Source organism: Macaca mulatta, chromosome 11 (genome assembly GCF_049350105.2).
Source record: "Macaca mulatta isolate MMU2019108-1 chromosome 11, T2T-MMU8v2.0, whole genome shotgun sequence".
NCBI classification, from domain to species: domain Eukaryota; kingdom Metazoa; phylum Chordata; class Mammalia; order Primates; family Cercopithecidae; genus Macaca; species Macaca mulatta.
This window is the reverse complement of record NC_133416.1, coordinates 138,669,986-138,687,296: the sequence shown is the minus strand read 5'-3', so window position 1 is coordinate 138,687,296 and position 17,311 is coordinate 138,669,986. Positions and strand designations below refer to the sequence as shown.

The 17,311-nt window shown below is 49.4% G+C and overlaps 1 protein-coding gene across 1 annotated transcript; it reads right to left on the bottom strand.

Annotated features, from left to right (window-relative positions):
• Positions 1–7,644: 7,644 nt before the first annotated feature.
• On the bottom strand, positions 7,645–8,339 carry LOC100429747 (uncharacterized). Its single transcript, XM_015109693.3, is given in 2 exon segments — positions 7,645–8,241; positions 8,244–8,339. Coding segments are annotated over 2 exon segments (693 nt in total).
• Positions 8,340–17,311: the final 8,972 nt, after the last annotated feature.

The window sequence follows — 17,311 nt, the reverse complement described above, 5'->3', positions numbered from 1 at the left end:
GCACAGGCAGCCCGGTGCCACATTCTAGGGGTGAATCCAATGCAGGAAATGTTGCCACAATTAGCTGAGAAACCGTACAGGTCTGTCTCTGGGAGTCAACCGGGGGCTCTGCAGAGAGGACCCTGAGCAACAATTAGTTATGGGACAGAAGGAACCCTCTCATGGCCCCTAAGAAGGTACCTCTCATGGTGAAGGAAAACGGGGAATTGGAGCCCCTAAAGCTTTGCTACTCTGGGACCAGCAGCATCAGCATCACCAGGAGCTTCTCAGAACTGCAGACTCTCAGGCCCTCCCTCCATATCTGCCCCACCTGTGGATTAGAGCCCCACGTGGGATCTGGACCCACGGATATCCAGAGTGAGGACAATCTTCCCCAGCTCTCCTTGTGGCCTTGTGTGACCAAGTGACCCATTTCTGACCAATGCACTAAGATAAGAGGCCATGGGAGCCACTTCCTGGTCATTTCCTGACAGAGGTGAGCCCTCCCCTTCTCCTCCTCTCCTCCACTTCCTCAGCTGTGACATAGGAATGGTGATGATGATGATGATGATGGTGATGATGATAGTGATGATGGTGATGAGGATGATGGTGATGATGGTGACAATAATGGTGATGGTGACGATGATGGTAATGATGGTGATGTGATGATGGTGATGATGATGGTAATAATGATGTTGACGATGATGATGATTGTTACAATGATGATGATGGCAGTAGTGGTGACGATGGTGATGATGATGATGGTGATGATAATAGTGATGGTTATGATTATGATGATGATGATGGTGTGGTGATAATGGTGGTTATAATGATTATGATGGTGATGATGGTGATGATGTTGATGATGGTAATGATTGTTATGATTATGATGATGGTGGTGGTGATGATGGTGATAACGATGACGGTGATTATCATAGTGGTGATAATGATAATTATGATGGTGATGATTGTCATGATGATGATGACGGTGATGGTGGTGATGATGATGATGATGGTGATGATTATTATGATTATGATGGTAATAATGGTGATGATGATGATGGTGGTGGTTATAATGATGACGATGGTGATGGTGATGGTGATGATGATGGTAATAATGATGTTGATGATGGTGATGAGTGTTATGATTATGATGATGATGGTGTTGGTGGTGGTGATGATGGTGATAAAGATGACAGTGATGATCACGGTGGTGATAATGATGATTATGATGGTGATAACTGCCATGATGATGATGATGATGGTGATGATTATTATGATTATGATAGTAATGATGGTGGTGATGATGATGGTGATGACGGTGGTTGTTATAATGATTATGATGGTGATGGCAGTGATTATGGTGATAATGATGTTGATGATGGTGATGATTTTTATGATTATGATGATTATGATAATGGTGGTGGTGATGATGGTGATGATGGTGGTGATGGTGGTGATGATAGTGATGATGGTGGTGGTGATAATGATGATGATGATGGTGATGAGGATGATGATGATGGTGATGGTGATGATGGTGATGGTGATGATGGTGATGTTGGTATCCCAGAGAGAGAAGAGCATGAGGTGAGATCATGACAAGGCTCAGAGCACAATCCCACCACAAATGCTGTATGAAATATACTTATTATTATTATAATCATCTCAAATTATTAGGTATGTGGAGACATTCCCCTCCCAGGGGCCATCTCCCCTATCCTGGGCTCCCTCTTTATAAACAGGAGCTGAGCTCCCCTATAGAAAACTTCCCTTCTGGTCTTCCCCTCAGCAGCACGCCCTCCATAGAGCATGTAAACATCCCCCAGACAAGGAGGAGACACAGGTGGGTCTCCTGACCCTGTACCAAGGGGGTCACTGTGCCTGGCATCCTGGAAAGAGTCGTTAATGTAAGGAAACTTGTGTCCCTGAAATAGGCCATGATCAATGGCATTTGAGTTGCGCTTGGCTAAGGGATGGGAGAACAGACATCAGATGGCAGGTGCTGAACCATTTTACTAATGAAGCCTCTGCCTTGCCCACATCATGAGAAGTTTTCCAGTGGCTTTGGAGCCGCCGCTTTTTTTTGTTTGTTTGTTTTTCATAGAGATGAGGGGGAGGTCTCACTATGCTGCCCAGGCTGGTCTTGAACTCCTGGCCTCAAATGATCCTCCTGCCTTGGCCTCCTAAAGTGCTTAGATTACAGGTATGAGCCGTTGTGCCTGGCCCAGGGCTACTGCTTTAAGGGAGGTGCGGCTGGTCTCCCAGGCTGCTGTCTGCACGTCTTAGTACATTAGCGTGGAGGGGGCAGGCAAAAATGTCACACACCTGCTGAATTCACTGTTTGGCTGATTATTAGTGAGGTGGGACATCTTTTCTTTTGTTTAACTGTTTTTTGATGTTCCTTTTCTGTGAATTACCTGCTCATAATATCTGCTCAATTTTCTATCGCTCTTTCTTTCTGTTTGTTATTCACTTATGGAAGCCACTTAGATGTTGCATATAACAAACTGTTGACTATTAAGCATGAGGCAAACATCGCTCCTCAATCTCACCTATGTCTTTTCATTTGCGTATGGTGGTGGTGTTTACAGGAAGAGGTCTACAGTTCATCGCAAGGCTCTAGAGGAAATCAGGATATGCCAAACTGAGGTATGCCATTTTGGCATCAGAATTCTTTTGAGCAGAAAGCACTAGAGTTCCTAAAATTCTCTATCTGCCTAAAACCAGAGCCTCCCCAAACAACTCCATTGTCGTAAGTCTCTCCCCAGGAGCAACTGTAATCTCTTCTTGGAGGTGAGAAGCGTCCCCGCCACATCCCAGCAGACATTGTCACAAAGGACCATGTCTCCCATCTGCCCTCCCGAGGGCCCATTTATCTTACAGTAAAGTCCTTTGTGTTTCCGTAAGTGTGCCTCTGCCCTCCCCACCCTCGTTAGGATGAGATGTGAGCTCCAGAATCTCACTGCTCCTCTGGTGTTTGCTTATTTCTGGGACACCCTCATGCATGTGAAGTTTAAAATGTCCAAATGCATGCTTTTTTCCCTGTTGATTTTTTTTGTTTTTCTTGAGACAGAGTTTAATTCTGTCACCCAGGCTGGAGTGCAATGGCGCATCTCAGCTCACCGCAACCTCCACCTCCCATGTTCAAGCAATTCTCCTGCTTTGGCCTCCCGAGTAGCTGGGATTACAGGCATGTGTCACCATGCCTAGCTAATTTTGTATTTTGTTTTAGTAGAGACAGGGTTTCCCCATGCTGGTCAGGCTGGTCTCGAACTCCCGACCTCAGGTGATCCACCCGCCTCGGCCTCCCAAAGTGCTGGAATTACAGGCATGAGCCACCGCACCCAGGCAGTTTCTTCCTGTTAATGACTTTTGTCAGTTTAACTCACAGGCCCCCAGCCACTGAACGTGAGAGAGTAGAGGAAAAGTTTTCCTTCCCCTACAGTTCTTTGAAATTAGTTTTCTCACCTAAACCTCCACTCTGCTCTCCCAGCAACCAGTGAAGGTTTCTCCATTAAATTTAGTTCAGGTCAAGGCTTTGTAAAAGCAGAAACCCAGGAGGAGAAGAAAGTCTGAGCAAAACCATCTTCCTAGCAGAGTTTCTGTTTTAATAAATTTCCCCAGGAGATGGGTTTCAGCTGGAGGCCCTTTTAACCAAGTTGATCTTTGCCCAGAGGGTGGGGGGAGATCTGTCCCTGACAGGCCCGTCCCTGCCGGGTTCTTTGAAGCTCTTCCCAGTGTGAATTAAAGGGTCAGGGCTAGAGCTTGGGAAAATCTCCTGGAGAATCCACAGAGCTGGGGGCTGGGGCCAAGGTCTGAGGTGCGGCCTCTGGAGGGGAGCCCTGGAGAACCCAGCTGCCCTGGGCCAGGCCTCCTGCTCTGGGCCGCCCTCTCCGCTGACCCAGTCCAGGTGGAACAGCCACAGGACACATGTGGGTCTCGAAGACTCCTGTCCTGCACTCCTGGGGAACAAGGCAGCTGTGGCCCCTGCTCTTTTCCTGCCTGGGTCACTGTCTTCACCAGGTGAATGCATCTCTTTAAAGCCTAGGATGGAGGCTGGAGGCTGGGGGATGGGAATGGGAAGGGGACTCCAGGAATCCCCGGGAAGGAGGAGGAGGAGAAGGTCCCGGCCTTCGGAGCCCAGTGAGGCCCCATCCCCTGTGAAGGCTGCACTCACCCTGAAGTGTGCCTGTGCCCCAGAGATTTGTTTCCACGTCGGGGTCTCATCTGGCCAAATTCAGGAGCCTCCAGGTGAACCAGGGAACGGGAACCTGTCATGGAGGGGATTCCCTATCCCGGTTAAATATTTCCCACCCCCACGTCCTGAGCTGGAACTGGGGCCTCCTGTCTACGTGGTGGGTGTTCTCATGAGGGGAACCCTCCTCCACTTCCTGCCAATCATATACTTTTTAAAAACAAATCCACAAATTAAAACATTTTGACAAGCCAAAGAGTTGTGCATGTAATGCCCAATGAATAAGAAAAGAAACGTGAAAAATTCATGCCTTATTTCACTCTGTGTCACAAAAATGAATGTGTTGCTCAGGCTCATAAATTTTCGAAAGGAGTTTTTGTTAAAAAAAATTGCAGCCTTCAGAAATGTTGTCTGCTCACAAGGCCCTGAAACAAAAGCACGCCCTCCTCCAAGCAGGAGAGAGCCCAGCTCTGCTCCCGGGCACACCCAGGGCCTTCACCCCAAATAGTGGATCCTGTGGGACCCTTAGCACTGGGGCCCTGGGGCACTGGGTGCTGGGCCTGCATGGATTTCTCAGGCTTGCTGGAATTCCGTGCTTCCCAGCAAACACCTTCATGCGGGGGAAGCCAAAGGAGAAGGCCCAGGGAGAATGGGGTCTAGAGAAATGACAGGTGCCCTGTCCTGGGGGAGTCAGGAAGGGGTCCTACAGACCCTGGTGTGGCGCTTCCCCCATGCACAGTCCGAGCCCCCCACCGCTTCTGCAAGGCCCACCTCAGCTCCGGGTCCAGGCTGAGCCAGCGCTCTCTGTTTCCTCAACTGTGAAATGGGTTGCTCAACCCACTTGCAGGGTTGTTGAAGCTCAGGCCATATCCTCGGGGACAGTCAGTTCTGGAAGCCACAGGCTGTTGTCTGCAAATGTGCTCCTCAGATCGCCTTCCCACCCACAGCCCCTCAGCCCACCGTGGTACCAAGTGGCCAAAGTCTAAGGCCATACCACCCTGAACACCTATTATCTCGTCTGATTTCCGAAGCTAAGCAGGGTCGGACCTGGTTAGAACTTCGATGGGAGACCAAATGGCGAAGGCGCTGGGCTTTCTTCTTCAAACCCCACGACCACAGCGCGATCCACAGGGACACTGTTGGAGGCCACGTGGCTCACAGGCCTGTCCCGGACCCAGCACTTTGGCGAAGGCAGTGGGGATCCCGGTTGGCCGCCCAGGGCCACAGACCCTCCCAGAGCCAGACGCGGAAGGGGAGGGAGCTCTCCCAGGAGCCTCACGCGGGACACTGAGCACAGCCCTCCCCGCACACGCGGTTATGGATAAACGGAGACTTGACACATTCGTGGATTCTGTTTTCCCGGGAGGGTCGCTGGGACCGGTGTGAATTCTCCCGTCTCACCCCACAAATCCTACTAACAGGCATCCGCGAGCTTTCTCGTCTCCACTTTGGACAAGTAAATTGTGTTTTCTCTTTAAAATGACAAATAGCGCGAGCTTCTGGCGCCCGTGTCAGACTGGAACAGACGCTGTCCCACGGGGGAGAGACGCTGGCGGTTAAGAATTCTCTGGAACCCCCAGCGGCGCTGACATCCCAGCGCGGAGCCCGCCCCGCGCCTCCCTCCCCGGCTTCGGTCCCGCTCGGCCCTGCCCGCCCGGGCTGCGCTCCTGGCGAGTCTGCGGCCCCCACGCGGCCCTGGGACCCAGCGCGGGTCTTCTGCGGACGCCTCCAGCCAGCGCCGGGTCCCCGCCCGGAGGACGCTAGTTCGTGTCCTCGAGCAGGAGAAGCAGGTGGAGACAGAGACGCTTCCTGCCCTCCCCGCCCGCCGCCCCACAGCAGCCACCGAGCCTCGACCTGCGGCTCCCGAATGCACAAAGTCCACGCTCCTGCCCGGGACCCTGAGTCAGGGCCTGTCCCGCCCGCCGCCCCCTCTACGGCCCTGACCCCTCCTGGGCACACCCGGCCCGTCCCCGGAGGCGCCTCGGGCTCTGCCCTGCGGTTCCCCATCCCGCGCGGCTTCCTGCCCTCCGTGGGGGCCGCTCCTCACCCCGCAGGCCCCGCTCAGAGGAGCCCCGCGGCTGGAGAGGCCCCCGCTGGCCGCCCCCCAGATGCCCACGAGGCGCTGCCCGGTTCTTCCCTTCCCACCCTCCACGCCTCTGGCTTCGTCTCATCCCTTCTTTAACGGATACACTTATTTCAGGGGAGCTCCAGGAGGGCAGGGATTTTCTTTCGCTTTTGATCTGCAGAGCCCAGGACAGCACCTGGCACCTAGTAGGTGCCGCAAGAAACGCCTGTTAAAGGAAGGAAGGAACGAACCAACCAGCATTGCAGAAGGACTAAATGAAAGATCAATTCATCCCATGTCATGATAACAGGCACCCTGTTTCCTCCCGGCCCGAGATTGGAGAGTTTGTTTTCATCCTCCTGTTGTCTGACACAGCACAGAGCAATCCTGAGACACAAAGCAGTGAGCCTTTCAAACTTTTTGATAAACATGGAGTCTTGCTATTCTGGCCAGGCTGGTCTTGAACTCTTAGCCTCAAGCGATCCTCCCTCCTTGGCCTCTCAAAATGTTGGGATCATAGGCATGAACCACTGTAACCAACCTCAAGGCAGGCTTTCCAAGACACAAGATTGCGCCTGTCAACTGTAACCACGGAAACCATTCCTTAGTTTATTGTCACCGCCATTCCTAACTCTGATGTGAAAATCCCTGCTTTCCTCAACATAACCCAGTTAGGGTCGCACTCATCACGGGGCCCCCATTGCCTCTGGCGCACTCCATGACTGACATCTGTGGGGCCCTTCCTAGTGGGCTTCGAGTTTCAGCTTCTGCACCAGGCCTGCCTTTCTGCAGAGGTCAGGGTGGGTGTCCTGTGTGGATTGGACCCTCTGACCCTGCCCCCGCTGCAGAGGGGCTGTTCCTTCCCTTAAATCCCTTGTGCCTGAATCCACCCTGTGTGTTCCCTTTTCTCAGCAGGACGTTTTAAAAGCCCAGACCCCCTCCTTGCAGAGCAAATGTCCAGGCTTCGGTGGTCACTGTCACATCCCAAGATCCCCCTTCATAAGGGGCCACTCTTGAGACTGAGCTGAAGCCCCCTGTAGAGATGAGCTTGGTGGGCTCAGGTTTAGGGAACTTTGAGGTTCACTGCCCTTAGGAGGGGCCCTCTCCAGTTCTCCACAGTCCCCACCACTCCCCACTCCACTCCTGGGGACATGCACTCCCACGTTCTGCCTGGGCCCTGGGGGCATTTGAGCCCTGGGCGCGTCCTGAGTCGGTTTTGAGGCTGGGCTGTGTGCAGCCATGGAAGGCCGTGGGCATGGCCAGCTCACTGCTGGGGGCCTGGTTTTCTCACTGTCCAGCTGTGTGGCTCGGGGGCCCCCATGTCCTGGTGGGCCTTGAGTGAGTTCCTCTGCTCAGACCTGAGTGCTTAGACCTCGCCCTAGCTCTGCCCTGTGACCTTGGCAGGTCACCCAGGGTCAGCTTTCCCATCGGAGTGTGGGGACTGGAACCAGCCACTCCCAGGTCCCTCCTCTGAGGTCTCTCTTGGCACTGGTCTTGGGGATAGGGCTTCAAGGGACTCTGTCCTCTCTCTCCCCTCTGAGTCCCACTTGCCATTGTCCTGCCCCCTGAGATGAGGGCATGGACGGCCGGGTACAAGACGGGGCAGGCAACCTTGCAGTGGTGGTAACCCTGTGCATTAAAGCCGGGCCTGGCACGTGGACCTCCTGTGACCTTCCCCACAGGCCCGTGAGGCCGAGCTCAGCACTGCCCAAGGCCACACCGTCCATGTGCAGTGGAGCTGGGGCCCAGGCTGCCCACCAGGGCAGTGACTGCAATGGTGGCAGCAGGGAATGGTCACTGTCGTGAGCTGAAGCCAGGTGCTGCACTGACCTTGAGGGAGGGCTCCATGCTTCCCTTTCCCACAGCTGCAGTGAGGCCTAGGAGAGCGGGGTCGGCTGTAGGTTTGAGTCCTGGGGTGCTCCTGGGCTGACAGGCCCCGCCTAACCTGCTCCTCCAGTGCCCCAGCCCTGCCCCACCCACCTCCCCTCCTCTCACTGCCCCCCCTGGCCAACTCTGCTGTGGTCTCGGTGCCTTCCCAGCCTGGGCATCATCTGGTGGGAGGAAAGTGAGGGCCCCAGACTCTGTGTGATCCTGGCACATGACTGTGATGTGAATCCTACAGCAACCTTGAGCAGTGTGCTACCTGGGCTACTGCACCTGGCAGCCCTGGTTCCTCTTCCTGCTCCTTCATTCTCCCTCAGACCTCTAATTTTCACTGAGATTTTATGTTTCATTTAACAAATGTCTGTCTCCCTGCTTGAACAGAACCTCCATGAAGGGGGAAGGGAAGAGTGTCTGTTGTATAAAAAGTTGTATTTCAGTGCATAAAACAGTGCCTGCCTCAAAGGGAGGGCTCGATAAATATCTGTCGAATGAATACTTGCCTGGGTCAGCAAATGAATGGCTGAATGAATGATTTCCCCTTCCCCTTGGCACTGTCTGGAGTCCCCAGAACAGGTGTGGGCAGCAGTCCCCGGGCTGTGGCCTGTCCCACTAGACTCGGGGTCTGATGCTTGGTCTGGGTGGAGATCACCCACCAGGCTCCCAGGTTGATCCTCTGCTCACGGGAAGCTGCATCCAGCCCAGCCGCCAGGAGCTCACTGCAGGGTGGAGGGAAGAGCAGGGACGCTCTGCGAGTGCCTGAACAGTACACAGGAGCCGAGAAGCCGCTGCTTAAAACGCAGGCGTCGAAAAGAGTTTCGATTCCTTTTTTGAGTTGAATATGAGATTTCTGAGCAGCCGTGACAACTTGGGGCGGTGGAGACGGGGAGTCCATTCCTCAGTCAGATGGAGGAGGGGGTCCCCCTGGATATCCTCTCGGGGCTCGAATCCTGATACTTCATCTCCTTCCACCTGCCCTGGGTGTATCTGGAAAGCTCCTGGGAACAGGTGGGTCCTTGTTTTAAAGGTTGTAAGTTGAGAGCACCTCACATAACTGCCCGGGGTCGGCTCTGACGGGCCTCAGTCTGCTTGCGATGTCACACAGGAAGCCCCTGGGGACTCAGCCACCCAAGCCCTCCTGGGTCAGACCAGATCACTGGGCCCCGCGGGCTCCTCTGTGAGTCCAGCATCGTTTCCTGCGCAGTAACCAGGCCGGGTCCCCATGGGCTCTGACTAGGGGACAGTGGGACTCGGGGTTGGGGGCCTCATTTCCTGCGCAGTGACCCAGGCCGGGTCCCCGTGGGCTCTGACTAGGGGACAGTGGGACTCGGGGTTGGGGGGCCTGTGTGAGTCATGGCTTCACTGTCTACTGTGACCGGGACCCCCAGGGGGATTTCTGGGGCACGCATTCGCCCACTGCACTGGGGTTTCTCTTTCAGAAACACAACACCCTGAAAGGCAAGAAATGGGGAGCTGCATCCGCATCCCAGGGTCCCGCCAGCCCGGAACATCCCAGCCGGCCTGGAATTCCACCCCACGTGCCCCGCTGGTCCTGGGCCTGTCCCTATGACCAGGAGATGGAGTCCAGGGACTCCCCAGGCCTGGGTCACACGACTGCCCTAGGAGCCTGGCATCAGGGAGCGGTGCTGTGTGCACCCCCAGGTCCACTGAGAGTAGGGAGGGGGCTTCCCCACAGGTAGGTGGGGATGGAGGGTGGTCCGAAGATCAGGAGACGGAGCCCCACCCCTCTTCTCAGGTGAGCAAAAAAAGCTCTAAACAGTCAACTGAACTACTTAGAGTGGCTGGCGGGAATCTAACCAGGTCTGCCTGACTGTGTGTCTGCCTGTGTGTCTCTGCTGTCTCTCCATCTGTCTGTCTGTCTGTCTGTCTGTCCATGTGTGCCTGTCATCTGTCCACTCATCTGCCTGTCTGTGTGCCTGTCGGTCTGTGTGTCTGCCTGCCCATCTATCCGTCTGTTGTCCATCTCTCCATCTGTCTGTCTGTCTGTCTGCCTGTCCATGTGTGCCTGTCATCTGTCCACTCATCTGCCTGTCTGTGTGTCTGTCGGTCTGTGTGTCTGCCTGCCCATCTATCCGTCTGTTGTCCATCTCTCCATCTGTCTGTCTGCCTGTCTGTCTGCACAGCCCCTGACTTCACACTCAGGCTGCGTTTGCAGCAGCCGTTTCCCATCTGAGCATCTGTGTCCTCCTTGCTGAGTTGGAGGTAGGAAGTCACATTGACATTCTGTGTGTGTGTGAAAGTAAATAAAATTACAGACACAGGAGGAGCAGACCGTCTGCTTCTTAGAGATAATGAAATGACTTCTGGCCGTGAGCAAAGTGGACACACTGTCTCCGGGGTCAGCAACCCCCTGCTGGGCCCAGGTCCCTTCTGTGTCCTGGGGTGTGAGGCTCTCGGGAGGCCATGATCGGTAGAAAAGGGTCCTCTGAGTGGGCCGGGGCAGACAGGAAGCCAGAGCCACCCAGGGAGTCCCATGGGGGCCACTTAATCATGGAACTCGTCACAGAGGGGCTGGAGGAGCTGCAGAAGAAACGGGGTGGGGCAGTGACCCTGAGTTAGGCATCAGCAGGAAGCCACTGCCATCCAGGGCTGCAGGGGCCGGAAAGGGGTGAGCACAGCCAGGGGCTGGGCAGCCAAGTCCAGGGCACCAGGCACCAACGTCCCTGTCCTCTCCCTGTGGAGCCATACAGGGTGTGCTGAGTTCCTCCAGCAACGTGACGTGATGGCACAGTGAGACGTCGCCCACCAGGGAAGCCCACGGAGACTCAGCGCCCAGCAACTATGGGGCTGCTCATGGGGGCACCTCTGCCTGGCGCGCACAGACATTCCAGATCCCCAGAAGGCAACGGGCTGAGGATAGACCACGTGGTTTCCACAGGAGTTTAGACACAGGAGCTCCTCACTATTGAGGGAGGCTGTTTGTCTGTGCAGGGAACTGCTGCAGTTAGATTCCCAGACACCAGCCAAGGGCACCCTCACCAGCAGGCCTTTCCCTCCTGGTCTGGGAATATGTTGAAAGCCCTTAAACAAAGAACGTAAGAAACCTAGGACCAAAGCACCCAAGATTCAGTGTCTTTTTTTTTTTTTAACCCCTGTATAGCGTCTCACTCTGTCGCCGAGGCTGGAGTGCAGTGGTGCGATCTCAACTCACTGCAACCTCTGCCTCCTAGGTTCAAGTGATTCTCCTGCCTCAGCCTCCTGAGTAGCTGGGACTATAGGCAAGTGCCATCGTACCGGGCTAATTTTTGTATATCTAGTAGAGATGGGGTTTTACCATGTCGGTCATGCTGGTCTCGAACTCCTGATCTTGTAATCCCCCCACCTTGGCCTCCCAAAGTGCTGGCATTACAGGCATCAGCCACCACACCCGGTCAGCGTCTTGTTATTCCACGTGTCCTGCAGCACAAACGCTGGAATCTTGCTCTGAAGAAACAGTATCCTACGAAAAATAAGGCAGAGGCTGCAGAATATGCTGCACGCTGGCCACAAGAATGAAAGAGGCCAAAGAAAAACATCAGGAACAGACTGCCAGGAAATGCAGATCCTCCAGCGATGAGCTTCTACTTTTAAGTCTGCATCCAGGCAAAAATAAGATTTTTTGAGTAACAAATAAGATCAGACCCTTCCAAAAGAAAATACCTATAGAAGATGCACAAAAGAAAATAAGAAAGAAATCAAAGCAGGTCAGTACAAAAAAAAAAAAAAAAGAAAGAAAGAAAGAAAGAAAGGCAGCAAGAGAGGAAAAGAGGAACAAATAATTATAAGACAAACAGAAAACAAGAAAATAACAACAGTAAGTCCTTCCCCGTCAGTCATTAATTTAAACGTAAATGGGTCAAACTCCCCAATCAAAAGACATAGAGTGACTGAATGGATAATAAGATGCAGCTATATGCTGTCTACAAGACACTTTATATTTTTTTATTTGTACAAATTCATGAGGCACATGTGAAATTTTGTTACACGTATATAATGTATAGTGATCAAGTAAGGGTATAGGGTGTCCATTACCTAAGTACAATATACTTTTGTTAACTATATGAACCCTACTCTGCTATCAAACCTTGAATTTATTTTTTCTATCTTATTGTTTTTTGTACCATTCAACAAACTTTTCTTCATCCTCCCCCTATCCCCACTCACCCTTCCCAGTCTCTGTTGTCTGTCTTTCCACTCTCTAACTCCACACCACTTTAGATATAAGGACATACACAGGTTCAAAATGAGAGGATGAACAAAGGTACTCCATGCAAATGGTAAACAAAAGAGAGCAGAGGTGGCCACACTCATGTGAGACAAAATAGACATCAAGTCAAAAACTGTCACAAGAGACAAAAAGGACTTTATACAATGATGAAAAGGTAAATTTACTGGGAAGATATAGCAATTATAAATATATATATGGACCTATTAACAAAGCACACTAATATGTAAAACAAACTGACGGAACTGAAGGGAGAAATACACAGAAATGCAGCAGGAGGTCTCAATATCCCATTTCCAATAATGGATAGATCAGCCAGACAGAAGAACAGGGAGAGGGAAGACTTGAGCAACAGCATAGATCAACTGGGCCTGACAGACACACATAGCAACAGCAGAACACACATTCTTCCTAAGCACACATGGAACATTCTCCAGGAAAGATCATATGTTAGACCACAAAATAAATCATAAACAATTTAAGAAGACTGAAATGCTGAGTATCTTTTCTAAATATGGGATGAAACTAGAAGCCAACAGCAAAAGGAAAATTGGAAAATCCTACAAATATGTGGAAATTAAACAACACATTCTTGAATAATCAATGGATAAAAGAAGAAACACAAGGGAACTAGAAAATATCTTGAGGCAAACGAAAATAAAAACACAACATACCAAAGTTATACATTAGGTACAAACATATGGTACTAAGCAAAAGCAGTACTAAGAGGGGTGCTTACCATGGTAAATGCCAACTTTAAAAAGAGAAAAAAGAAAACCCTCAAATCAACAACCTAACTTCATACCTCACAGAACTAGACATAGAACAAATTGAATCCAAAATTAACTTTAAGAGATATAATAAAGATTAGTGTCAAAATAAAATAGAAAATAGAAAAACAATAGAAAAAAATCAATAAAACTAAGAGCTATTTTTTGAAAAAAATCAATAAAATCAACAACCCTTTACTAGACTAAAAAAAGAGAAAAGATTCAAATAACAAAAGTCAGGAATAAAACATTACAGCTGATGCCACAGGAGAAAAAAAAAAGATTATAAGAAACTAGCAAGAACAATCATATGCCAACAAATTGGATAAAGTGGAAAAAATAGATACATTTCCAGAAACATCCAACCTACCAAGATAGAACCATGAAAAAATAAAAAATCTGAACAAACCTATAACTAGTAAGGAAATTGAATCAATAATCAAAAACCTCCCAAAGAAGAAAAGCCCAGTACCAGATGGCTTCATGGAGAATTCTACCAAACATTTAAAGAAGAATCAACACCAATCCTTCCCAAACTCTTCCAAAAATTGCAGAAGAGGGCCATATGAGGCCAGTATTATCCTGATACCAAAATCAAAGATACTACACAAAGAGAAAATTACACCAAATTTCTGATGAACATTCATGCAAAAATCCTAAACAAAATGCTAACAAACAAAATTTAATAACAGATTAAAAGTATTTCACATCATGACCAAGTGGCATGGATTCCTGGAATGCAAGGATGGTTCAACATATGAAATTAATGTGATACACCACATAAACAGAATGAAAGACAAAAACCACATGATCATCTCAATTGATGGAGAAAAAACATTCAACAAAATTTAATACTCTTTCGTTATTTAAAAAACCCAGAAAAGTATAAACAGAAGGAAATTATAAATAGGATGAAATTTTATTCTATTTATGTTTATAAATGGAACATAATAAAGTCCATTTATAAAAAGCTCCCACATAACAGTGCTGAAAAATGGAAAGATTTTCCACTAACATCAAAAGCAAGGCAAGGACGCCCACTCTCACCACTTCTATTCAATATAATATTGGAAGTTTTAACCAGAGCAATTAGGCAAGAAAAAAAATACAAGGCAACCACATCAGAAAGGAAGTAGTAAAATTATGTCTATTTGTAGAAGACATATTATATTTAAAAAAACTTAAAAACTCCCACGAAAACCTGTTAGAACTAATAAACTGGCTGGGCACAGTGGCTTACACCTGTAATCCCAGCACTTTGGGAGGCTGAGGCAGACAGATCCCCTGAGGTCAGGAGTTTGAGACCAGCCTGGCCAACATGATGAAACCCCATCTCTACTAAAAAAAAAATACAAAAATTAGCTGGGCATGGTGGTGGTTGACTGTAATCCCAGCCACTTGGGAGGCTGAGGCAGGAGAATTGCTTGAACCTGGGAGGCAGAGGTTGCAGTGAGCTGAGATCATGAGGCTACTGCACTCCAACCTGGATGAAAGAGTGAGACTCCATCTTAAAAAAAAAAAAAAGAGAAAAGAAATAATAATGAAGAAATAATAAACTAATTCAACAATGTTGCAAGATACAAAATCAACATGCAAAACTCAGTGTCATCTCAATACGCTAACAATGAACAATCCCCATTACAACACTGTCAAAAGAAAAAAAATTTTAGGAACAAACTTAACCAAGAGGCGAAATACTTGTACACTGAAAACTATAAAATGTTCTTGAAAGGAGTTAAAGAAGACACTCATCAATAGAAAGATATGCTGTATTCATCGATTGGAAGACTTTGTAGCATTAAAATATTCATACTACTCAACATGATCTACAGATTCAATGCAATCCCTATCAACGTCCCAATGGGACTTCTTGCAGAAATAGAAAAATTGGAAAGCATCCTAAAATTCATATGGAATCTTGAAGAACCCTGAATAGCAAAAACAATCTGGTGAAAGAAAACCAAAGATGTGTTACGAAGCTACAGTAATCAAAACAGTATGATATAGGCATAAAGACAGACATACAGATCAATGGAACAGAATAGAGAACCCAGAAATAAGCCCTCACAGGTGTGGTCAAATGAACAGTGTGGTGTTCTTCAAAAAATCCCTATGATCCAGCAATCCCACTTCTGGTTATTTATCCAAAAGAACTGATCACAGGATCTCAGAGAGATATCTGCATACCCTTGTTCACTGCAACCTTGCTCACCATAACCAAGAGGTGGAAGCAGCCTAAATGTCCTTTGAAGAGTGAGCGGACAGAGAAAGTTTGGGATTATACACAGCAGAATCCTCTTCAGTCTTCAGAAGGAAGAAAATCCTGCCATGCACTACAACATGGATTAATTCTGAGGATATTATGCTAAGTCAATAAGCCAGTCACAAAAAGACGAACACAACATGAGTCCACTCATGTGAGATTCCTAAAGCAGTCAAACTCTTAGAGGCAGAAAGAATGGCTGTTGCCAGGGAGGGGGAAGAGGAGTTGCTCAATGGATAGAGAGAGATGAAAAAGTTCTAGAGATCTCGTGTGCTACCATGTGAGTTTGGTTAACACTGCTATATATACACTTAGAAAAAGAAGGTGAAGATGAGAAATTTTATGTTATGTGTCTTTTATTACAATTAAAAAAAAACCAAAAAAACAAAAAAACAAGCAACTTTCAAGAAGTCAGGCAGGAAAGGGGGAGCCAAATCCCATGGTCTGGGAAGATTTCTGGGCCTTGGTCTCCCCTGTAGCGGGGACTACAGGCACACGTCACCACATCCAGCTAATTTTTAAAACACTTTTGTAGAGACAAATGAGATCTTTCAGGGCGACTCACACTCCTGGCATCATGCAATTCTCCCACTCTAGCCTCCTGAAGTGCTGGGAATACTGGCATGAGCCACTGCACCTGGCCTGAAAGTGATTTTCTGATTAAGTGAGGAATCTGCTCACTTCACTGATGACAAGTGGGGCTCCAGTGTCAACTTCCGTCTGACCTGAGCCGACACATGTGACGTCATCTCACTTAGGTCAGTGTAATGAAATTACAGCCCACACACACATCAGAACTGCACCCATTTGCCAGTCCTGCGAGTCTCTTGCTGAATCTGACAGTGAAAACATTTACTCATTGTCTATCTTTGCCAAATCTTGCTTGATTTGCAGCCACAGTGTGTCAGCCTGGGTTCCATCAAGAGAGAGAAATCCCACAGTGATTTGAACCGGGCAGGTTTTATTTAATGGTTTGTTCAATTTAACAGAGGACTGCAGAAAGGAGGAGTTGAGGATTAAGGAGTACAGAGAACTCCAAAGAACCTGAGAAAGCTCATACAGGCGCCTGCACTGGAGAAGCCACCAGCCCAGCACGACCCTGCAAGGGAGCCCAGCCCAGACCTTCCAGTCCAGCCACTGGAGCTGGTTTAGGGACCGGAGAGCAGCACCTTTCCTCCTGCCAGGCCTCCTCGGCGCCCTCTGCTGACTGTGCTCAACACTGCACCAGCTGACACAGGAGAGATGCTGCCGGGCCCAGACGCATTTCCACCGAGCAGACAACGCAGGACAACTTTGGAACTCAGAGGCAATAAATCAATAGCCGGCACCCAGAAGTCAACTATGAATAGAACAGTTCAGTAAGAATCAGTGAGAACATCCTGCAACAACCGCTTGCAATATGGAATTCACAATAAAGGGCGTGGTGTATTTCACTATTGAAAATCTGGGTGCTGCAGAGCCTCTGTGTCAGTAAAAATGAAAATCTGTGCACACGGGTGTGAGCATACACACATGCCAAGAGATCCCGTTGTTCTGCCTCTGCCAGCACACCACTGGTTATGGGGGAAAGTATCCACACATTTCTGCCATCTTCCTTCTCCCCTTTCCTCCAGCCCCTTCTTTTCTCCCCATGATTTCTTTGCAGAAGGACAGGGCTGTGCCATTTGTCCTGTGAGTCCCCTGTCCAGATGGTGCTGATCACATCCCCAGGCATCCTTGGAGGTGCTCCTCCCTTCCCTGCATTTCATGTAAGTTCTGGGGTTAGAACCAGCAGCTTGATTTGATGGCATTTCCTTGTAATTTGCTAGGAAGGTGAGTCATTCCTCAGGGACACACAGCACCCGAACCCTCACTCCCCGGGTCGATGAAGCAGTCTGGTTCTGTGTGAAGAGCCTGTTGTTGGTCCCCCATTCCCGAGCCTGGGCACGTCCCA